We start from the raw sequence: 26,006 nt of genomic DNA, 5'->3' as shown, positions 1-26,006 counted from the left end.
GAGTGTAGTTTTAACCTGAGCCGAGGGTCCTCACACTCTCCTCAATAGGACGATCGATGGAAACTGTTGACCTTTTGACCTCCGGTGAAAGAGTGTGAACGTGGGCGGACTGGAAACATTTGGTTCACTCGTGTCCAGGAGGTGAACTGGAACCAATCTGGACCTTTTTTTTTTTTTTTTGCATGAGTGGCTGTTGATTTGTATCTGGAGACAGAGACAGACAGATAAAGTCACACAGAAACCTTGTGTATTTGGTTTGTGAGACCGCGAGAGAAAAGATATTGGAAGAAACCGAGCAGATGTGCTGATATGCATGCTGGAGGTGTTTTCTTCTATTCCCATGCAGGACGGCCGAGAGAAACTTGTCTTTCATTGGCTGTCTGATGTCGCCAGACCTTGGCATCCGAGTGTGTTTACAGGCCGGTATGAAGAGGGGATGCAGAGGATTATATTTACCTGGGAGGTTAATCTGGGGTCAGCTGTACATGGGAGGAGCTCAGGCCTCCGTCTCGGGTTTCTCTGCCTTTGTTTCCCTTTGTTTTCTTTAATATCTTGGCACGTAAATAAAGCTGGTATTTGCATTGGATTTTTCTGTCTATTTTAAGTGTGTGAAATAAAGGTTACAAAAAAAAGGCACACACATCAGCTTGAATCCGCCATTTAAACTCAAGTATTGTTGCTTCCTGTGAGGGGATTTCACAGTTGAGTCCAGGTGGAGCTGCTGGAGTAAAAGCAGCTTAGTCATCCTTACGACACGAGGCACTGAGAGCATTCATGACATTCCTGGTGGGTTTACATACTGTAGATTTGAGTTGAGCAGAGGACACGGGTAAGATCAAGCTTTCATTTTCTTCTGGAGGGAAACTCCGGACTCCACACAGAGGGGAGTTTAAAGGAGTATGGATTTGGGATTTGGCTCTAAATGTTGATGTATATGCCGCCTCAGTTTGACTCACATCTCATATGGCTATGATAGTCTTAACCATACAGGCTTTGAAATAATGCAAAACCTGTTAAGAATGTCTTAAAGAGACACTTCAGTTTACATTTTAATAGAAAATCTGAGCCACTAAAGTCTGTGGTTCAGGAATAATCCATTTACAACACGCTGCTCTATGAGGCAGTGGCTCAGTCAGTAGGGGCTTGGACTGTGAGCCGTAGGGTCGCCGGTTCAAGTCCCCGACCAGACCTAAAATATGGAGAGTGGACTGCTACTTGGAGAGGTCCCAGTTCACCTCCTGCCCTGCCGTGGTGCCCTTGAGCAAGGCACTCCCCTATACAATAGCGGCCCACTGCTCCTAGCACTAGACTCCTGGTACTAGGATGGGTTAAAAGCATAGAACAAATGTCACTGTGTGTGCTGTGTGCTCTGCATGTGTGACCATTAAAGAGGGGTTCATCCCTCCTATTCTATGCTAACAGCTAACATGCTCACAATGACCAGAAGAGCTGAAATGATTGGTCAATTAATCAATTAGTTAGTTGCCAGAACATTTAAATTGTTAAGAAAATTAAAACTCAACAATCTCTTGTTTAGGTATCTTAGATGTAAAAATGTCTGCTTTTTCACGTCCAGATATTATAGTAAACTGAATATTTTAAGGATTTGGGTTAAACAAGACATTTGTGCACACTATTTTTGACATCCAAGACATCCTGGTCTTCATTTTAAACAGTTGAATAATGTAAAATAGACCAATTCATCAATTCATCAACTGATAATGAAAGTTGTAGCCTTAATGTTGAGGTAATGTTTAGATCAGGAGTGTCAAACTCAAGGCCCGGGGGCCAAATCCGGCCCACGACCTCATTTTATGTGGCCCGCAAGAGCTTGCAAAGAATTTAATATAAAATTGGTGTAATTGTTGAATATTTGCTTTCAATTATTTGCCCTAGTTCTGCTTTCAGACGTAGTTATTTAGGAAGATATTACCAGAACTGATAATAATCCAATATAGGGCCAACAATGTAATATAATACATTATTTAATATATGTTATATATTTACATATATATATTTATATATAATTAAAATTACAACCGGCCCTTTGAGTGCAACCATAATGCTGATGAAATTGAGTTTGACCCCCCTGGTTTAGATGGTACATTGTTAAAGTAAAGTTGTGCAGGTACTTTATCAGTGGGCCAAACTCCCTAAAATGAAGTGAAGTTCTTCATCAGTTCATCAGTAAATTAAAGGATTTAAAGTTGATCTGAGGTCAGTAGGAGGCACTTCCTTCATTCTTTAAAGATGGGAAACAAGACAAGAGGCACTAACTCACAAGACTTCAGATGCTTTTTGACATCCTCACTTCCCTCACTCCTGGTGAATCAGTAGCATCAGGAGGGATGGAGCAGAGAGGTATTTGAGGGGCTCGTGTTATCTCATCTGGAAAGGATACAGACCCTCATCCCGAGTCACAACTTGTTTGAAGCCCTGCAGACGTGGGAATCTCAGCGGCGGCTCGTCGGCCTGCAGGCTTCAGAGTTTACCACGAGGACGTCGTCTCCGAGTCTCAATGCATCGCCGTCTGACGCGTTGCTCTTCATCTTCTTTAGTTTGTTCTTCAATGACACATTTCTGTCCACACATGGAACCAAAGAGCAGCAACCTCTTTAACGTATAACACATATGATAGATGCAAAATCAACTATTGACCTTTAAACATTCAAATAGCAGATGTTCACATCTGTAGGGAAATTATACAACATTCTCTTAAACCTCTGAAAAGTATTGTTTGTTTATGTGTAAGTATTAAACAATTTTCCCTCTTCTAATAATAATAATAATAATAATAATTCCGTACATTTATTATAGCAGTTTTCCAGATGCTCAAAGCGCTTTACAGTACACACATGTAACGGTCATGTACTGTGGACAATACCCACAGAAGCAAATTCAGGTGAAGTGTCTTGCCCAAGGACACGACGGCTTTACAGACGCAGCGGCGGCGGGTTTCGAACTGGTGTTCCCCAACGGCCCCCTGATCTGATGATCAACGCACAGCCCACTGCGCCACTCCGCCCATCTTCACACCTCGAAGTCATCGAGGCGCTTTACAAGTACACATTACACACATATCCTACATGTAACGGTCATGTACTGTGGACAGTACCCACAGGAGCAAATTCGGGTGAAGTGTCTTGCCCAAGGAAACAACAGCCTGACGCAGTGGCGGCGGCGGGTTTCGAACTGGAGTTCCCCAACGCCCCCTTGAGCTGATGATCAACGCACAGCCCACTGCGCCACTCCGCCCATTAAGACCTTCTTAATACCCAATATGTTTACTAGCATTGCATTGATGATCCCTTAACTTGGATATTCCATCAATAAGGTGACAAAACAGAGACATTACCATAAAAGCATTGCTATGTCTTCAAATAAAGAAATAAATTGTGTTTTTTTTAAAGTTATGTGCAGTGTAGAGAAACCGTTAATAAAAGAAGTCCTCATAGACTTTTTGGAGCAAAAACACTATTCAAGAGACATAGCACCATGTTTTACAGCTGGTGTCTCCGAGAAGTGATAAAAAGGTCAGTCTTTCAATAAACTCTCTCCCAACAGAACATACTGTAAGGGCTGAGGATATTTGACCAGAAGATCTTAACTTTAATCTCAGCAGAATCTGAGGTTGTTTTAATCATAGAGTATCAAATGATAACACTTTTGGCTGAGAGGCGAAAACAGATATTTAATACAGATACGTTGCACCGTAATTAAGTACTTTTCGTGATAATGAAGTATGCAAAGAACATCTCATTCCTCGTCTTGAGAACCGACAGCTAAGAGAAACCCAACACTATTCTGGGAATAAGACTTCCTATCACCCTCAACTGTAAGTGGTTTTCTCCGTTTGATGTCTTTAATGGTCTTGGCGTATTTGTCTTGTGGAGAGAAACAAACCTATACAACATGTCAACAGTCCAATCAGAGCCTTCATTAGAGGTGAGGAGGCCTCTGCTGCCGCACAGGGAGAGAATCAAAAACACAACCTGGATAATAGCACGTGCCGCGGGCTTCATTCATTTCCAAATGTTAACAAGGCCGTTTCACAGTATGTTAATTCCACTAATAAGCCTATCTCTGCGAGTCATCTCGGATGGCAAAGATTTGAGCGCGAGGCGGTGGTGTTTTACACAAAAAGCTGCTGGCCACATTTTAAATGAAGCATAACTATGTATGATTTCCCAAAGCTGACATAATTGCTCAAAGGGTATCGGAGTACTTTGTTTACTGTATTATGAAAGAGCAGTTTCACTGTTTGCATGTTAGAAAGGCTACTGAGAGAGGGGAGGAGCTCCTGCTCGCCTGTTAAGCCATTTTTCTGCTTTTTATTCAAGCTGTCAAGTCAGACAATCAGGAGATAATGCAGCCTTGGTTTGGAAATTATAAACGTGTCAAGAGATGCTCTAAAGGCACCGACAGATGCCACTTATCTCCGGCTGCCTCTGCAGTGTGACTGTATCATCAGAGGGGAAATATAACATGGTGATGTTTACATAAGAGAAGTATTAGTATCAGTCAGAAATGTAATTCCTTTCACCCGTCCCTCTCGCAGGGGATTGACTCCCCAACGAAAAACATACAATGATTTTTTTTTTAACAAAACAAACAAAAAAAAAACGAGGAGAAAAGCATCCTCGCTGATCTTCTGTCCATTTCCAACATCGCTTCTTGTATATTTTTTGGTGGAAATCCTCTTAGAATGCAAAGTAAATAGATTAGGATACAGTGAGGGATTACGGCTCCGCGGCGCTGTCAGATTAGTCGCTGAGCGCCGCGCGTCGACAGCTCTGACACGACCATGGCTGCTGTTCAGGAAAGGGGCTCCGCGCGACGCTTTAAGACGCTGGTTGGCTCCGATTCATGAATAAAACTGTGGCCCGTAATCTCAGCCAACACACACACACACACACACACACACACACACACACACACACACACACACACACACACACACACACACACACACACACACACACACACACACACACACACACACACACACACACACACACACACACACACACACACACACACACACACACACACACACACACACACACACACACACACACACACACACACACACACAAGAAGAAGCCTGGAACATTCAATATCAGTGGTGATGGAAATATAATACAAGTCTTTATTTTTTCAGGATGATTAATGGAAAGCTTTAAAACACTTTCAGTCGTGGTTTTAAAAGCAGAACCCGGTGTTGATGATTTCTTTTGAGGCTCATTTGGTTTAGACTTCACTAAGACAGATATACACTGAATCCACATCAACATTTCACAGGTAGAATATGACAGGATAAAGCTACATACAAACATGTATTAGGTCACTTGTATCAGATATGAGTTGAGCTCTTCTCCAGGTAATACTTGGCATACCAACATATGGATAGAAAGTGAGTCTGTGATTGGTGAAATGTTGTTGTGTCTCTTATCGTTTCTCTGATGCTCTTTCAAACCATTCCTAAATGGACCACATGAAGCATCCCGAGGTCTTCATCGTCCTGAAAGAGAGAAGAAACACAAAGGTTCTGTTTTGTAAAAGTAAAGACGGATGGCTAACAGCACATGTTTTCATCGTCTGTGATCTGATTGGTAGTTTTACCTTTGAGTTCCCTCAGAAGAGTCCTATGTGCCTTCTGAGTACTATTCTATACTGCACACCTGAGCGATACACTCACCAAACAAAATGAACTCTATGGTTAACTTTGAAGTCATGAAGCCTTCCACATTATTCATTCTTAATTACATGTAGTCTATATCACACTATCAAAAAAGTAGTGAATAGGCAATTCAAACTTTCCAGGGCTAAAGTGATGTCCTAAAACAGCTAGTTTTGTCCAACTCAAAACAAAATAACTACTTAATTCTATCATAACAATCAAATTCTCACATTCAAGAAGCTTCGACCAGCTATTCACCATTTTTGCTTGAAAAATGCCAGACGATTAATCAATTATCCACATTTTTGGAGGACATATTCTTCGATCAACTGAAGTATAATGCTATTACCTAACATGACTATGAACGCTATTGAATAGGGACATATATTATGATTCTTATCATAATACAAATCAATATCCAATCTACTCACATTCCTGCTGTCGCCTTCACTGCTTCCTGCACGACAAAACCAAACGACACGAGATGTTAGAGGAAGTCAGATGTCACAATATTACACATGCACACTCACACACGGGAGCCCTAAAGCACACAAACACAAACACACACACACACACACACACACACACAGTGTCTGAACAGGTTACATGCTCACTCAGTAGGTCGGACATGTCGCTTTTCTGGGTTTTAATGAGTGTAAAGCGTTGTCACTCATGGCGATCTCTCTCGCTCTGAGCGCTGTGTTAATAAGGTGATGATTGACATTAAAACCCCAGCGTGCATTATACAGATATTTAAAAAGCTGATGCAAATTCCCCTCCAATAGCCTACAGTCCGGATTATCAAACTACACAGCGATTTGATAGCGAGACAATTGCTCGTCACCCGAAACATGGAATTATTAAACTGGAGAGAACAGGAAGGAGAAAGAGAGGAATACATATATGCTATCACTTCGTATTACTTTCATGACAGAGATAGAAACACACACACACACACACACACACACACACACACACACACACACACACACACACACACACACACACACACACACACACACACACACACACACACACACACACACACACACACACACACACACACACACACACACACACACACACACACACACACACACACACACACACACACACACACACACACACACACACACACACACACACACACACACACACACACACACACACCTGTTTGTCTCAGAGTCCTGAACACTTCCGGGCTCACGGTCACACGTGTGCTCTCGGCCTGAAGTCTCCTCTGATTGGCTCTCCCATCAACCCTGAGGAATAAAATGATTAAGTGTAACATCTGTTGAATTGAGTTTGAAGATTAAAGAATAGTATGTGCTGTTGCTTTTCATTTTGTTCAGAAATGGGCGGTGTAATCTTCATTTATGATCAACGAGCTCTCCCTTAATCTACCACATCTAGTTTTTACTCCATTTCCTGCATTATCCAGTTTATCTTTGGACAATCGAGAGAGCAGATAAGTGTTCATTTGTTGAGTTATGGATTGCATGTTGTGGCAGAGAGAAACTTTTAACCTCAAAATGCATCATGTCTTCTTTACCGGGGCTCCTATTAGCAAAGAGTTTGGTATTTTTGCTCATCAGTGATTTACACGCATGGTAAATTTGGTCTTCTGTCTTTTTCTTATGATCAAAAGAAAACTGTTCTCTCCAATGTGCAGATGTTTTGCCTCTCATGGTGTGGAGAGCAACTTTGTTTCTGCTTTGTCGGATTCCTACACTGATGAAAATTACATTTGACATTTTCACCTCCTTCCAAAAAACACAATTTCAATTTCAGACCATCTTTGGGACGCCAACACTTCAGCAAGATAAGCAAGTATCAGGTGAAACAAGTATGGCTGATTTGTATTAATGTGATCAGTCATTGGGGCAGTGGACATCCGTATCAGCAGATACCTGATCCTTATTAATCAGAACTCTTGACAGAAGTGACCCTCAGGATCTGGATCTAGATACTGAAATCTTTCCTACTTGGAGATTCTGGACATAAATATGAAATACATAAAATGTGTTATTTAAAAAGCTCTAGTGTCAATTTTGGCCTCCTTTATACGCAACACTAAAAACAGCCTCCAATCTCCTTCCTCCGCTGACAGAGGAGTACGTGACGAGAGCGAGGCCAGCGGCCGTCAAAGGAACGTTGGGATGCTTCCCAGATTCCCGTCTCGTTCCCTCTCTCACTTCTCCGAGTCGGATTTGGGGAATGCGTGGATCGGCGAGGAAGCCCCCGAACTGCCATTGTGTTTTCGCCTTCCTCCCTTTTCTCTTGCTCTTTTCTCAGCGAGCCAAACGGGAAAACGCCCGCGCTACAATGCCTCCCCTTCTCCATCTCAGCTAAGCTGTCATTGGCTTCACATGAGAAACAATGAAACTTCATCGGAGACCAGATTACAAACAAAAAAACGGAGGGGGTTCAATATGAAATGTTTTTCTAAAAGGACGGGGGGAGGCTTTTGTCTCTTTCTCTCTGTGGCTATTATCTGTTGGGAGGTTTGGGGATCTGCTTCCTTAGACCTGGGGTACTGCACCTCCGGGCCTTTGGCTGCCAAATCGTCCCCTAACCCTCTTTTTTCTCCTTTTACTGTTTTAAAAAAAAAGCATCTCTCTCCGTCTCTTCCCCTCTCATTCTCTCTCTGGACCCAGCTTGTTTAAATTGGCTGATAGGAAGGGATTTGGGATGGATGGAGGGGGCTTAGAGAAACTCAGAGTGGAGGGGAGTCATCAGTGTTACAGTCAAACAGCCATGAAAAGCCTGTGAGGACGAAAAGAACAAGAGCCCCTTTTTTGATCTAACGCACACAAATCCCATATAAATACTCCAATATGTTAGTTGGGGTATGACAAGGAATGCCCCTCCATCCCTTCACAATAATAGAGACGTGGATTTGTAAGTATCTGTTTGTGAGTGAGGCTGGGACAAAGTGCTTTGAGTGTGTCTTAAGTCACGCTGTTTCCACATGTCAGTCATGTAGACGAGTGTATTAAACAATCACTCCGAAACACCGAGTTCTTCAGGCGGGGTGCGGATGGAGTCCGGTGGAGTTTCAAATGTGGGTTCAGCGTTGAGATGGATGGAAGCGTAAGACCCGTAACTGATGTGACGTTGACATTTGAAGTGTCAATGGGATGAAGGCTTTTAGGATGCAGCTGGGTCATTTGGCCACAGACGCTCTCATACAATTCTTATACAGACAATACCGACCCACTGAGGGAGAGGAGATGACAACTTAAAGTGGAACAGTGAATCATCCGCACACAGAGTCTGGGGCTTCTTTAAGAGCGGGTTGAACTAACTATGTCAAAGCAGCTATAATGTGTATCCTTATTATAACAATTGTTCTTTTCATTTTGGTGCATTCTTATTATATTGATTGAGCATTTAGAGGCTGAAGAGTCTGATATGTTCCTCAGGACATGAGCTTAGAATAGTCTCATTGGTGAAGACTTAAAACGGAGCTAAAAGAGAGGGGAAATTGTCTGTTTTATCTGTCAATATCAACTGTTTCCTGAGAAGTTAACCCTAACCCTATCAACTTAAAAGGCAAATATGTCTCAATATGGTGTTAACCTATTGTTTTAATTCACTTTCATTCATAATTTGGACACAAACATGACATTAAATGGATGATTATGTTACTCCATAACGGCTGGATGTGTACATTGCCAACAAATTCAACATATCAACTTAAAAATATGGTCAAATATCAACAGGGGCCAAACTAGTGAGTTAAAGCAGGTTTAAAGAAATAAGATGTGTCACAGTGATAATAATAACCTGAAATCACGTAGAAGGCTCACACACATGGTTCATGTCACTCACTGTGTTGTCGGAGTATTCGGGTACGAAGGTCCTGCTGCCGTCTGGTTTCTCTCCGTCTGTCTGGAGACACGCATCACATCATCTCCAACTCTCTGAGGGTCTTCTGGAAAAAAAAACATAGAAAGAGAAAAGTATGTACAAGCACCATTTATCCAGAAAGGAAGCTTGATCCAATAGTTTCCTTTATGACGCCTATATATTAAGTAGTCACAACCCTCTTTCAACTTTTCATGTTTAAGTGTTTAACAAACAAATTGTGACTTTTTTGTATCCATCCATCAGACTTATGCTTTTCAACTTTTACCTTAGTTTGTTTGTGAAAAACTGAAGCTCATAAAATACAAAAACCTTAAAGGTCCCATGTCATGGCCATTTCCACTGATCATAATTCCATTGTTGAGGTCTACTAGAATAGATTTACATGGTGCAATTTTCCACATTGGTTTCTCATACAGCATCTCTGTATAGTATGTGTATTCACTCTCTGTCCTACACGCCCTGTTGGAGCTCCTGCCCCCCCCCCCCTCCCTATGAGCCCACTGTGCTCTGATTGGTCAGCTCACCCACTCTGTTCTGATGAGTCCACCACCGTTACAGCTGAACATCAGTGATTATGTTTTACAATGGAGTTTGTTAGCAACTAGAAAATGACACCAGTAATGACAAACAGAGGAGAATGCTGCGTGGGGTCTGGGTGCCGTGTTGGCGGGACGTTGCACGGCTCGCTGCTCCGCCCTTTGAGGCTCGAGGAGCGGACAGTGTCAGCTGGATTACTGGTGTTGTTTCATGGTTGCTGCGTGGGGTCTGCGAGACAGCGAGACACCACGGAGCTCAGCCTAAAAATATAAGGCTGAGTGAGTGTGTGTGCGGAGCTCCGCGGATTCGTTACGTCAATAGGACCCGGAAGGAAAAAATGGAAAAAGAGAAATGTCCAACGAGGCGTTCTGGGGCAGCATAGACAGGTCTTTTCTGTGTTAGAGTTTTACTCCCTACAGGGTGTACTTTGAGGGTTTGTGACTCTGCAGACCGCTTACATGCAGAAAAAGCTACATAACACTCAAGGGGACGGGTAATAACCAGAAAAGCATGACATGGGACCTTTAACACCTTGCTCTAAAATTTCCAGTAGTTGTTCACTTAGATTCGTGTGACTGCATATCTGAAAGCATTGAAATGTTTCACATCATTTCCATCAAACCATTCAGTGAGCCTGTATCAAAGCATTTGTCGTGTTTTTGAGTCATTTACTTTTCCCTTCAATTTGTCATCCCCTTCTACACTGAACAAAAAAATATAAACGCAACACTTTTGTTTTTGCTCCAGTTTTTCATGAGATGAACTCAAAGATCTAAAACATTTTCTACATACACAAAATAACCATTTCTCTCAAATATTGTTCACAAATCTGAACAAATCTGTGATAGTGAGCACTTCTCCTTTGCCGAGATAATCCATCCCACCTCACAGGTGTGGCATATCAAGATGCTGATTAGACAGCATGATTATTGCACAGGTGTGCCTTAGGCTGGCCACAATAAAAGGCCACTCTGAAACGTGCAGTTTTGCTTTATTGGGGGGGTCTGGGGGGGTCGGAAAACCAGTCAGTATCTGGTGTGAGGGTTAGGGTTAGGGTAATGTTGTGAATCGAGTAGTCTTTGTTCGTCGTCCATAACATACGCCTGCCCATACCATAACCCCACCACCACCATGGGCCACTCGATTCACAACATTACCCTAACCCTAACCCTAACCCTCACACCAGATACTGACTGGTTTTCGGACCCCCCCAGACCCCCCCAATAAAGCAAAACTGCATGTTTCAGAGTGGCCTTTTATTGTGGCCACCCTAAGGCACACCTGTGCAATAATCATGCTGTCCAATCAGCATCTTGATATGCCACACCTGTGAGGTGGGATGGATTATCTCGGCAAAGGAGAAGTGCTCACTATCACAGATTCTTTCAGATTTGTGAACAGTATTTGAGAGAAATGGTTATTTTGTGTATATAGAAAATGTTTTAGATCTTTGAGTTCATCTCATGAAAAATGGGAGCAAAAACAAAAGTATTGCATTTATATTTTTGTTCAGTGTATGTTGCATCCACAGTATCTTGTTTACTGTATGATTCAAATCTCAGATCAAAAGGCTGTCATTCACTGGCAGTGATCTGTACATTTTACAGATATGTTGCCAGGTTTCTGTGTTTACTTCCGCCATGAAAACATACTATAGATATATAAAAAGGGTTTGTGGAAACAGCTGTGTGTAGGCTTTTTGCAAATGTGGACGTCACACCTTGACAATCCCGTTTGTGATGAACATGTCACGCCGGTAAAGTTTCTAAATTGAGAAGTCAAACAGTGATGGAGGTTGTGTGATCAGAGCTGAGCGAGGAACAGAAACAAACGCTGCTTCAACACAGCGGAGCTAACAGGCTTTCACCACAACCACCAAGAAAGGAGCTGGAGAAGTGGATCTTCAGATAAAGCTCTTGTCTCTTTGCCCACTGAAAGGCCCTGCAGTCACATCAGCCTTCGTGAGGGGGAGACACAACCATCAGGAACAACTTGGCTTCTCCTCCTGGCATAAAAACGCCACTCCAGAGAAAAAAGAGATAGCGAGGAAGAGAAAGACGCCTTCCCTCGCACTTGTTCGCTACCCTGCCTCTCACAATGACGTATCTATCCAAATCTACACACTTGTCAGCCAGACAGCTTTAAGCCATTCCCAACGCTGTTATAAAAAGGGACCATTGCTAAGCTGAAGTGTGTGTCCTCTATTGTGTGTGTGTGTGTGTGTGTGTGTGTGTGTGTGTGTGTGTGTGTGTGTGTGTGTGTGTGTGTGTGTGTGTGTGTGTGTGTGTCCATATGAAGGCAGGATCTCAGGTTTACAATGGATGCACATAAATACCAGAAGTGGTGCATAGAAATATGGTCCAAGACATCCACCTTAAAAAGAACCACTAGATGCAGAGAAATCGTGAAAAATCATCCGAACAATAAAATGAGATTCGCTTTTCTTTCCAATGTCTCTTTCTTCCAATGCAAATCATTTCGGTTTTGTGATTCCCTTGAAGTGAAATGAAGAGATCCAGGGTGGCGATGGCCTAGATCAGCTGCGTTCATTCCTGATGTGAAAACACTGCCTGATGGTTTTCTGTCGTATCAGGCCGTTAGATTAAATATAGCTCAGATCAAAAAGAGCAAACTCCCAATAACAAAGCATTGCAGTGATCACTGGAAATGTTCCGTCTAGATCAAAAACCAACAAACAAAGGGAAATGTGGCAGATCAGTAGCCATGAGATTACCATAGGAACCCACAGCTGACATTAAAGTTGGGCTATATTTTAGTCTATGGTCAATTATTCTTATTCATACTGAAAACCTTAATTTTATTGCAGATGTCCAGTGTACTCAGGGACGTACAGCACAAGGTGAGAGATCAAGCAACATTCATTAGAAACAAAAAAATCAGACAAAGAAAGACATAAATATGAGCAGAGCTGAACCTGCTGAGACTAAATGATCTTGTTTCTTCTCGTGCTTTGAGTTAGAGAAGATGGATATCACTTTCCCTTCTGTACAGTTACAGCTTAGCTTAGCTTAGCATAGAGACAAATGGAAACAGTTAGCCTGGCTCCTTCCTAAGAAAGAAATAATGACCGTAGATCACATTTGAACCAGACTATTAAACACATTATCTACCGTCTGTTTTATTTGTACAAATACTGACATTTAAAACTACAGCTCGATGTTCTCTTTGCTGACTGACTGGTAAACTGTACGCAAATGAACGATTGTCCTGCATTTCGCTGCAATTTACCAGCAATCTTACTATATAAGCTACAGCCTTACCAATGATTAACCTGGTTAAATGATTACAAATCAGTCGTCAATATTTAGTAACTTCTCAAAACTAACATGAGTATACTCTTTTGGCATAAGTCTGCAGGTTTAAAGGAGTGAGTTATATCAATATTATTGTCATTAATGAGTTAGAATTAAGCTCTGGCGCTGTTAAAGCGTGGTATGCATCTGCATGTAAATCCAATTGAACATACATCTAGTTTCAGAGTGTAAAATGTACAGCGTGCTTTTGTGTAGGTGCAGCACACTTGTCTATTTGCCTTCATAACGAGAAGTTGACCCTCTGCAGGTCATTCAGTGTTTGCACAGAGAGACAGCAGGATGTGTTGGGTCGTAGGAACAACTGCTTTACATGAACAAAAACACACCCACCCAACTGTCACACCCATCTGCACACATACTGTACACATATTTACACAAACACATCTCCGAGGGCTATTTTGAATTGGAGCTGTAGTGTGTGTGTGACCATGAATGAAAACAAATACATTTGTTTGTGTGTGTGTGTGTGTGTGTGTGTGTGTGTGTGTGTGTGTGTGTGTATAACAACAGAATTTTCTACAGAGTAAAGGTGCACTGAATTATTTATTAAATACACACATACCATAATCAAAATACGCTTGTAATTAATACCAAACAAATATTTATCAGGGAACAAATAACATTTGTTGTTTTGTTTTGAAGGGCCATGTTTAAGAGGCCTGTGGATATGTGTTACTACAACATTTATTATTTAGTAGCTTTATTATACAGCAATTTGTTCTTTTCACTCAAGGCTAACATACCCAAATGTATAAGGCTGATACATTTAGTGGAAACAAGTACAATATTAACATTTCCTATTTCTGAAATGTAGTCAAAGTATAGTGTGCTCTTTGGAGCCAGAGCTGATACTGGAGGGGTTAGACGGCCATGCCAGAGGCTAAATGTGTGTGTGTGTGTGTGTGTGTGTGTGTGTGTGTGTGTGTGTGTGTGTGTGTGTGTGTGTGTGTGTGTGTGTGTGTGTGTGTGTGTAAAGCGAGACACCTGTTCACTGGAGCTCTCTGCTTGAAGCACGCCACTCATTATTTATGTACTGTCTTTTCGGCTGGCTGTCAATGTGCTCTGTCTATTTGTCTGTACAGTGAAGCACAACTGTACAGTAGACACACACACACACACACACACACACACACACACACACACACACACACACACACACACACACACACACACACACACACACACACACACACACACACACACACACACACACACACACACACACACACACACACACACACACACACACACACACACACCTTAACAAGAGGCATCAGCTTTCTCTCTGAACTGGCCTATAGTGGATGCGTGTAGATGTTTGGACATTTGATGGTTTTTTTCCAGCATGTTCTGAAAAACGGGACTGATTTTATAATACACTTGTACATTGTGCAAGAGCTGGAATAAAACCCTTTCTCTCGTTTAATGAATGTGCAATATTCACTCACTTTCATCTCTGTTTGGTCTCCACCGACTCCTGGGTGTGAACTGCTGCTAAATGTGTCCGTCTGCTGTAACAGAAGGTTTTGAAAAGTAAGCCAGTTACTCATGTATAGTCACGGGTTTTCAGCTTTGTAAAGGTCATCGCAGGTTGTGTGAACCAAACTCGTTTTTAAACTTTTGTCTACTTTAGTCGACAGGCAGAAGTAAAGAGACAAATAACAGCGGACAGTCTAAGGTCCGTTTTCATGTATCCTGTCTTTTCATTTATTTCTTAATTTACTCAATTATATTCTAGTTCTTTTTTAATTTCCTGTCTTCTTCCTTTGTCTTTCAAAATGATAATCGCATGTTATTGTCTTTCTTCCTCCCTCTTTTCCTGCCGTCATCCCTCCTCTTTCTTCCCCCTCTTCTGTCCCTTCCTCCCTCTCTCTTTCTCTGCAGCGCTGTTGTCCAAGGATAGGACATGCTGCAGGTGATGGAGGTAAATCATCTAGGACATAATTAAGAGGCTTATGAGGAGGAGTGTGCGTGTTATGCATCACATTATAAAAAAAGAAACTGCAAACAGGCCTCATAGTTACACAAACGCTCATTCTCATTCACCGACAAACACACACACACACTCAGCCTTAGGGGTCTGACCTTACGCAGCCGAGTTAAATACCTCTCTCGCCTCATTTGGCTGTCTGTGAGCACACACACACACACACACACACACACACACACACACACACACACACACACACACACACACACACACACACACACACACACACACACACACACACACACACACACACACACACACACACACACACACACACACACACACACACACACACACACACACACACACACACACACACACACACACACACACACACACACACACACACACACACACAGTCTTCTGGTGTGTTTTAAGCACCAATGAAGGACCCATCAGACATGTTCATCTAGTTCCCTCTGTAATTTGAATGTTTTCTGCTCACCCGTTGGCCCTTGAAGACTCTGTGAGGAATTGTGTGTGTGTGTGTGTGTGTGTGTGTGTGTGTGTGTGTGTGTGTGTGTGTGTGTGTGTGTGTGTGTGTGTGTGTGTGTGTGTGATCAGGGACTCGGCCTGATCCCCTCTGGTATGTGCTTTCGGGAGTGTTTGTCAAAGGGCAGCAGCCCAGCCTGAAGTAACGACAAAAAAAAAGGCCTTCGCTGGCTTTCCTTCACACTCGCTGTTTAGTTTTAAAACTTTGGGCACGTGTAAAGTATTTTTATTTGTCTGATATTAAAGACTTTTCACAACCACCTGCAATTTGGGGGGGAAAACCTTTCAAAACATGAGGAACCTTAATGTGGAAACATCTATCTGCTATAGATGATTTCTTAAAGGTGAAATTGTACACTTCAGTATCTCACTTTTAATCATCTTTAAAAGAAGGCAACAGGTTGTATGAATTACACACCTGAATAAATTCTCCTTTGTGTTTTATAACAAGGGTGCGATCCTCAGAATAAAAATGGTATTAAATAACTGAAAAATGTGTCGGCGTAGGTGAGTAACCGGGGTTATCAGAGGAGTCCACCTCTCATTCCAGATGTAAGGAGAAATAACGAGTCACATTTGGCGTCCTCTTGGTCGGACATTATGATTATTTCCTTACCGTTGCCCGCTGCGCTCTCGATTTCATTAGCTTTCCTCTTGGCCACATCCGCGAGCACCACCTCGCCTTTATCGCTGGCAACATAATGGAGGTCCTTTGAAGGGAAATGCAAGAAAGAAAGAAACGTGAGCGTTAATCTAAAATGAATCTAGGCTCCGATGACAATAGCTTCTTTTTTTTTTGTTGGAGGGGTTGGTGGTGGGGGGGGGGTGTTTTGGCGGGAGAAAGAGGAAATGACAGAAGAAGAAAAGAAACGAGCCGTTTGAAGCCCGACATCAGAAAGAGCACCGGTTGGATGAAATGCCGGATTCTCCAAAAACTTTGAAATCAGCCCTCCCTCCCCCCTCATACCCTCGTCTCTCTCTTTTTGAACTAGGAAGGATGTTATCTGTCACATTTCAAAAGTGGGAGAGGAGGCGAGGGACTGTTCACCTTTCAGAGACGCTGGTATTCTCTCTTTACACAGAAACATATCCAGCCGAGCACATTACTATATCAGCCTCCGACAATATTGGAAACAGCGTGTCTCCTCTGTATCTCTCTGTTTGAGTCTGTCAGGGCCACAAAGAGAGATAATAATGCTAAATGATGTCTGAGGGTGGATGATTTAAAGCTCAACGCTGCCACATTAATATCCACACTGCATCACACAGCTGTTTTTAACAAAGGTGCTCTGGGCTACAAGCAAGGGTAAGGTCAATGTGTCTATTAAAATCCCTTTCGAATTCTCGAACTCTTGTTTTAATAAATTAGATTCAATTCAAATCCTAAGAGACATTCACCGCCTCCTGAATCCGTATTATTTCTAAGCAGATTTAAAGAACGTAGCGTGCTTACATGGGAAAGTGGACAAAATTAAAACTTCTTGATATAAGTTAACATGTTAAAAATGATTTTTGAGCTGTTGCATTATTCTCCCACAATGCAATACACAAAGGAAAGCTTTTCAATTACATGTCTACAAGATACAATATACTAATATCTATCAATGCAATAAATAATAATGTGTTATAATGTGGAAGTGGTTTAGTTTAAACAGATCCCTATGTGTGTTTGAATTGTGTATGCCAAACCGAAACAGGGGGGGAAAAAGCTAAACTACGGCTCTTCAATTGATGTATAATAGTATTTAAGACCAGTTGTTTTTATTCTGTAACTGCGGTTCCCAAAAATAACTAAAAAGAAAGCCATGATATCCTGATATGAACCAGGACTGACCGATGAACACAGATCGCTGTCAGTGTGAGAAACTGGAGCAGCAGCAGCATGACGGTATAACATTTGGTCTGGTGTCAGAAATGTCACTGATTTAAATCCCCAAGATCAGCTGTGAAGTAAATGAAAAACACACCCTTAACAAAAGTCAGCATGTTGCCCCGGCTGCTGCAGCGGAGCCCGTCGATAACCAGCAGCAACAGCTGAAAACGGACTGGTCAGCTCCCAGCAGCCTTTGAGAGGAAACCAAATGCTTGTGAAGGCGCAACATATACTGAATAGGGCACTAGGAAATATGTGTAATGTTTGTTGATTGTTGAGTGTTTACCTGTCCAGTGACTGCAGATGGGAATGAGCTGTTAGCTATAATGTAGCAGAGCATCTCTTCTCTATTTGAGATGAATGTACATTATTTAATTTCATATTCTGTTCTTGTACATATTCTACTGACATGTATATGGACTTTTTGCTCTTCTGTTTATTTTGTATTTTATTATATATTGTTTGATATACCTCATTGTTGGAGGAGCTCAGGTCAGAAGAATTGCATTGCCATTTCTACACTGTAGCTTTGTGCAAAATAAAACCTTTGAATCTTGAATCTATGTTTATAGATAAACACATAATAATACATATAACTTTACATTGTGCGGAAAAGAAACACTGAAGTACCATTTTAAATTCAAAAAAGAAGATAAAACGACAGACTTTCTCCAACCGTCCCTAATTGATTAAACAGAGAGAATCACACCCTTATCCCGGCTCCCAACGAGGGGCTCCTCAGAGTCGCGGGGTTTCCTCGGGCTGAGTGCAGGGGCTGAGGGCCCATCAAAGGTTACAGCGTGTTAAGGAAAGTCTTCCGCCTCAGCAACATCACAGGACATCAGTGCCATGACTCAGGGATGCTGTGGATAACCCTCAGCTGGCTAAAGCCCCCCCAGCTGGGCCTGCACCCGGCCCTAATACCCCCATATTGTTACCCTGCTTTTGTACCCCTGGAGGAAAAGGGTGGGGAGCAGAGAGGGAAAGAGGGGGGAGGATAAGAGAATGAGAGAGGTGCTGAAATTGAAGAGTATGAATGGGAACAGATTGGGTAATTATAGTGCGGTGCCTGCCCTCTGTGGCGAGGAGTTAGGAGGAAATGTGAAAATGGCCGACAACAAAATGGCCTCAAAAGAAGCTAAATCGGCTCCCAGGACTGAGGTGGCTAATTCTGTGAACGAGGACATGGCCCCTCAATTAGATATGAGTGAGGCTTCCTAATTGATAACAAACGGAAGATTAAAACAGGAGAGGAGGAATTACGCTGACATGATAGAGAGAGAGAGATACCTGACATACAAGACGTGGAGAAGGCAGCATTGACTACAAGGGGAGAGAGAAAAGGAGAGCAGGGATAGAGAGAGGATGACATACAGAACAGAACAATATGAACATTTGAAGCCGGGGCGTTTTATTCCAGCTTAGCTCCTCATAATACTGTCTGAATCTGGAGAGAGGGACCCAGAGAAAGAATAAACGAATGAACAAACGAGAAGCGAGGGAGAGAGAGAGAGGAGTATCAGCCCGACTAAGAAGGGATAACAATAATACTGCATATAAAACCATCAGATATTACACCTCTTATTCCCAGACGCTCAAACGCGACACTAATCTTATTTATATAAGAGCTTTAGGGGTTGCAGCGCCTGATAAAGAGGGGCGTTTTAGTGGGCCATTTTTGGGGAGTGGAGGCGAGGGGGGGGGGGGGGGGGGGATGGTGGACACTAAGAGGCCGATATTGACAGATATTTGGGAAATAAATGAGGGATTAGGTCAACTGGCACACATTACTAGACGGGATCATGTCTGGATGTTTGCAGGCTGTCAGGATCGATGGGACGTACACACGTGAACGTTCAGTGTGGGTTTGGACCTTTCTTTAGACATTGTGTGCACAGAGAAGATTGTTTAGAGAGAAACAAAAGTGCAGCATATGAACCACGCAGTGACTCCACGTATACAGTAGGTGCATGCTGTTGTGGGAAATGATGTTACATTTTTAAGAGAAATTCATTTTCAGCCTGAAACACGTGATTAACTTGATTTGTTAAAAGCATCCTATGAGCTATTTTGTTTACTTTAATTTGTATTGTATAGTATATACACCATATACATTTAGTAGAGAATGGTAAACAATGTGATGCATTTGGTGTAGAGAAGTGGAAGTCAGGGAATGAGAGGAATAGTGTTACGACTGCAATTATAATAGTTTCGAAAATGTACACATCTTGTATGTTTGTAGCCTTTATTTAACCAAATGAAAATCCCATTGAGATCAACGATCTCTTTTTCAAGGGAAACCTGTATACTGCCATTTTACTTTAATATTATCTATGTGTTGATATGGGATATTGCTCTGGTATAATCTTACAAAAGGCTTAAATGATAAGATTAATTAATGAGTGATTGTGGACTTGTCTGCACTTCTTCCAAAACGTATTTCTTCTTGCCTGAATGTGAAATATCAGCACCAAACGGTCGACTTTATTTAGGTTTTGAGGGACTGACGTAGAGTCTTGATAATTACTTTTGATGACAAAACATTACTTAAGGCTTCATTGTAACACCCTGGACATGGTAAAATGTCACAACCCCAATATATAAAATATATACATTAAAGACATTTGTCCCAGCAATTCAAAGTTCAACAAACTAAAAAGGTACTCAAATGTTTTAGGGGGGATTTCCCTTTACCAAAAACCAACAGTCCAATCAAATATTGGCAAATAGACTGGACACAAATCCACAAGCACGCAAACATGAAAACACATTTTCACTAATGTGACACTCGACATAATCCCTGGACATGAGCACACACACACACACACACACACACACACACACACACACACACACACACACACACACACACACACACACACACACACACACACACACACACACACACACACACACACACACACACACACACACACACACACACACACACACACACACACACACACACACACACACACACACACACACACACACACCTGTTATCCAGGAGCCTTGTGTTTGAACACTTCTATCAGATAGGTGTTGAGGACTTAACGCTTTAATAACGTTAATTATTCATCTGAGCGACAACAAGGAGCTTATTGCAGAAGACGTGCGATACCTCCGAGCCCGGCGTCAGATAGGGAGGAAGATAGGAAGTGAACCTAGTGTGAGCGTATCTAACAAGAAACAGTACAAGCCCTCATTGGGGAACAAAAGCAGAATCTGCTATCACACAATTTGATTTAATTAACAAGCTACATCAAGAGGAAAAGACCCAGGAAGAAGAGGAGGAGGAAGAGGGAGGGAGGTGGAGAGAAAAACAACTTGTCGCCGGCTTGACTCGGGTGACGAATGACCTAATTGGTTACATTATCAACTCATTATCAAAGGCTAATTAGGGCGCTACAGAACAGCGCCAATTATGGGAAAAAACATGCAAATGACTCAGTGTAACCCCCTGCTACTTCCTCCACATACATCCCCCAACTCCACCTCCACCTCCCCCAACCAACTGTTCCTCCTCCCCTTCAATTTAGCCCGACACTAAAGTGTTTCATTTGAACAAAAGGTTTCTTTTGGAGGCTTGGAGGGCTTCTATTGTTAGATAGGAAACAATGGGGCTTGAGGGCAGGGGGTCTTGTGATAGAGGGGGGTGTATCATGCTGGGCATTTTTTACAAGAGGTGTGAGTTAACTGTGTGTGTGTGTGTGTGTGTGTGTGTGTGTGTGTGTGTGTGTGTGTGTGTGTGTGTGTGTGTGTGTGTGTGTGTGTGTGTGTGTGTGTGTGTGTGTGTGTGTGTGTGTGTGTGTGTGTGTGTGTGTGTGTGCGTGTGTGTGTGTGAGCATTTGATCAAGTCGATGGTGCGTTATTGAGTTCTGTGGGCCCGTTTGGAAGTTAGAGAGAGTTGTGTGGGAGGCGGGGGTTGCCCTCATTAACCCCCCCCCACCTTCGCTCAATCAGCTGACCAGCAGGTTAAGGCAACAACACAACCTAATTAGAGCGGAGGACAGAGCGAGGGGTGAAATGTCAACGTCCCGTTTTTCTTTTCTCTTTGTGGCTCTTTGCAGATGACGCGCTGCTGCTCTCTTGGTCGCTGACTGAGCGCTCATTGTGAGAGAACTTTGTTACACATCGAGGGTCACGAGGAGTATTAGTTATGATGCAGTAGTCTGTGGTTTTTATTATAGGGTCAGATGTATGGAGATTTATACAATGGCTACAACTTACAAATGCTGTCTTATTACGCCTTTTACATTTGTTTGTATGAGGTGTAAAATAGGACATTTAGTAAAACATGTGAGAAGAAGTTGGAGAGATGTCCCGTTTTTTTGCTTGTATGTTGTCTTTTAATGTCATCAACCTGCCAGGGACTGCAGATGAAAATTAGCTCCACTAAAGTGCTTGTGTTAATTAATGTGCAATGTGCCTTTTTAAATAAATGAACCACTTGACAGCGACACACTAACTTTACAAAATCAGGTTTGAAGATCCAATACTGCACCTTATTTTTACAATTACTCTGGTTACTTGTGAGCTGACCCCCATTTGTTTATAGTGCCTTAAACTGGGCCTATGATTTGTAGTTTCATTCTATTACTGGCTACAGACACAGACCTAAAGAAAGTTTTCACATTGGTCACGAGTCATTGTCCAACTTGATGGTAAAACCAATGTGTTTTACAATAGTCCCTGAAATGTCATTCTTCTCCTATTATTATATTGAAAATCTATATGAACCAATGTGTCCTGACACCGACGAGGATTTTTGACAAGCTAATGTAAATATACTACATGTATATAAACGAACAGTATGTGTGGGAATATTTACTGTGAAAGGACATTTTTGAGGAAGGAAACACTTTGTTGACATATCACGTTGGAAAGTATTTCAAACCCAATGCTACGAATTATTTGCAGATACGATTCCAGCTCCATCTCCTGTTTCCCCCTCACTTATCTCGACACCTCCAAAGTGACGGAGCAAGACCTTGTTTCGCTTCCCTCTCACTTTTTTTTTTGTCATATAGCTTTCCATCCACACCATCCTCCCCTCCTCTCCACTTTGCACCCCCCACCCCCCCCCCCCCCCTCTCCTTCTCCTTCCTTTGCGCTCTTTCAAGGTCCACAGGCTCGACTCCACCTTTTCAATTCGGCTTCCCAGCAGCACTACTTAGTGGGGAGGTAATTGGAACCAGTGCTATCAGTGTGATTGAGGGAGCAAGTGTGTGTGCCTGTGTGTGTGTGTGTGTGTGTGTGTGTGTGTGTGTGTGTGTGTGTGTGTGTGTGTGTGTGTGTGTGTGTGTATTAATGTCTAGGGTGTTGGTGAAGCATGGAGCAAAAGGGGGCCCCATGAAAAAAGGGGGTCAAACGCATAGAAAGAGCATTTCAGCGTGGAGTGGAAGAAAGAGCGAGTTAGAGGGAAGAGGAGAGGAAAAGGCCGAGCCGAGGCCATGGAGGTTGTGAAAAGATAGGGGCCCATAGCGAGATCACACCTGCTCTCTGACACACACACACACACACACACACACACACACACACACACACACACACACACACACACACACACACACACACACACACACACACACACACACACACACACACACACACACACACACACACACACACACACACACACACACACACACACACACACACACACACACACACACACACACACACACACACACACACACACACACACACACACACACACACACACACACACACACACACACACACACACACACACACACACACACACTTCAATGACTGGACACAGTTCCTGGCTAAGTAAAGTTCTGGTAGTGAGTTGCTGACTATATTTGCAAACACATTTGTTCACATTTTAGTATCTTCAACAAAAGTTGTTTTTATATGTACCCTCCTTTCCCTGCTTTTCTCTGAGCACCTGTGTGAGTGTTTAAGATAAGGGTTCATACACTTTTTCACCAATGATTTTTATTGCTTCTCCAGGACCTTTACCCAATTTTCCATGACCAAAGAAATTACTCTTTCTCAGCGGTACCACTGAAAATGGTTTATTTGAACATGGAACAGGAAAATAAGGTTTGCATATGAAACATGTTGGGCCTATCTAAAACAAAACAAATAGAAGGCTTACTAGCTTCTACACGCTAAAGCAACTCAAATCTCTCACCAGCAAAATACCTCGACAGTTAAATGCCATTTTCATTACTATACGATACAGTATTTATTATCGTTATAGTATTACTATTTTGGCGATTAGATAAAATATAAATTATATTTGATGCAACTTTAGTTACATTTCCATGACTTTTCCAAAACTTTGGGAAACATATTGTTTCCCAGGGCCTGGAATTAGCATTTTGAATTTCCATGACTTTTCCAGGTTTTTAATGACCGTAAGAACCCTGGAAGATGTGTATTGAAATCCAGTCTAATTTTTGTTTCATTATACAAAAGCTTTGTGTTGACAAATGACTGAATGGATTGACTTCAAAACATCCCATAGTGGAGCAACATTTTGTCAAAAGTGTGTGTTGCACTTTGTAAGAGAGACATTTACTTTTTTCACTCACCATAAATAGATCTCTGTCTTCTAAATCTACAGCGAGGAGGAAGGCCTTCTCAAAGCGCTGGTGTCTGCAGAGAAAGTAGAAACTGTTAAACAAGAAAAGCAGCAACAGCCTGTCTGTAAAGCCCCTGTCACAATGTCCCGAAATTGACACCCGATGGACACACGAATATGGAAATGTAAATTTCGCACGAAGATGGCCCCGAACCACACACGAAGGCAACATTTACATTACGTTTAAGACAGACAACTGCAACGAAAGTAACACAAACGATTATGTTAAAGTATTATGATACTGTACTGATATTTTCAGACTTTGTTCTTTACTTTATCCGTCTTTATATGTAGAAGATATTAAGTTTTCTCCGTCATGTTGTTTCCATAGCAACAACAACTTCCTCGGCTTCAAAATAATATATTATATCCTTTTTAGTTTCAAAGAACACAAATTGGGTTATTTACATCATATGTTTACATGATTTTGTTGTGCAATAAAACAACCAGATGGACACACGATAAAGGAAATGTTCAAATTCGGCTCTGATCGTAGCAACATCGGGACATTGGTGAGGGCATCTTAAGCCATTTTTGGAATGCCAAAGATTTTGCCACCGCTCTCGAAGTTGCTGCCGGAGCCTGATAAATTCCACCGGCGGTCATGCGATGGCTTAAGATGCCCTCACGAATGCCTTGCGAAGGGAAAAATGGACACACGAAGTCAACACGAAAATGAACCCTCGCAAGGTCCTTCGGCAATGCTTTGTGATGCCAAAGATTTTGCCACCGCTCCCGAAGTTGCTGCCGGAGCCTGAGAAACTCCACCGGCGGTCATACGATGGCTTAAGATGCCCTCACGAATGGCCCGATGTTGATACGATCAGAGCCGAATTTGAACATTTCCTTAATCGTGTGTCCATCGGGTGTCAATTTCGGGACAGTGGGACAGGGGCTTTAAGAACTATCATCAATTTAAAAAAAATACACGCTTTTAATTATTATTCAAAGATAGGTCTGTAGTTCATAAGTCCACTTTTATAAGAGACACACACTCCGATCCACACACACCTCTGCGTACAAGACTCTCAATAATTGAACTGAGAGTAGCGAGTCCTCGTCCTATTATTGAGAATTAAACTAGGTAGGGAGCGAGCGCTGTATCTCCCGGCACAAAACACCTCAACTTTCCCTGTCTGGAGCCAACATGAAACAAACAAAACACACACACACACAGAGAGAGAGAGAGGGGAGGGGGGGGGGGGGGGGGCTTTCTTCATTTGATGTTGATGGAGAGAAAAATAATGCAGGTAGGTGATAAGAGAGGAGAGGAGGAGGGATGCCAAACAAGGCTGGAGCTACAGAGGAAGAAGAAAGAGAGAGAGAGAGAGAGGGAAACGGGAGGTGATGCAGGATGGAGAGCGCTGAGCAGTGTGTGGGAACAACAGGGTCTATTTCAGTCAAACAGCCGTTTCAAAAGGCTCTCATGGCAGAAGGGAGAATGAAACAACAGTCTAAACAGGTGCATGTGAGGTGCTTTGCCTTGTGAATGACTCAAAGCTGTGCCTGCAACGAAATTCAAAAGCTATTTCCTTTTTAGCATTTTTTTAAATAGCAACACAGCGGCAAATAGGCGGTGTTAAATTGTATCTGTGATGGATGACAATCCC

General features: G+C 42.3%; 1 protein-coding gene across 9 annotated transcripts in view; it reads right to left on the bottom strand.

The window, feature by feature from the left end:
* Positions 1-5,119: 5,119 nt before the first annotated feature.
* The window catches only part of wdpcp (WD repeat containing planar cell polarity effector), a 77,720-nt gene continuing 56,833 nt past the window's right edge, over positions 5,120-26,006 (bottom strand). For 3 of the 9 annotated variants that reach the window (XM_079686596.1, XM_079686595.1, XM_079686593.1), the window contains 6 exons: positions 24,347-24,410; positions 16,524-16,617; positions 9,515-9,617; positions 6,851-6,942; positions 6,112-6,137; positions 5,120-5,521 (listed from right to left, as the gene is read on the bottom strand). In XM_079686596.1, the coding sequence (XP_079542722.1) occupies positions 5,471-5,521; positions 6,112-6,137; positions 6,851-6,942; positions 9,515-9,617; positions 16,524-16,617; positions 24,347-24,410 (430 nt within the window). In that variant the 3' untranslated portion in view covers positions 5,120-5,470. Of the gene's footprint in view, positions 5,522-6,111; positions 6,138-6,850; positions 6,943-9,514; positions 9,618-14,873; positions 14,937-16,523; positions 16,618-24,346; positions 24,411-26,006 lie in introns of those variants that run through there. The other 6 variants (XM_079686594.1, XR_013809196.1, XR_013809197.1 and 3 more) reach the window with 6 other exon arrangements.

This window comes from Notothenia rossii, assembly GCF_949606895.1.
Source record: "Notothenia rossii genome assembly, chromosome: 6".
Classification (NCBI taxonomy): domain Eukaryota; kingdom Metazoa; phylum Chordata; class Actinopteri; order Perciformes; family Nototheniidae; genus Notothenia; species Notothenia rossii.
This window is presented reverse-complemented; position numbering and strand designations above follow the sequence as displayed.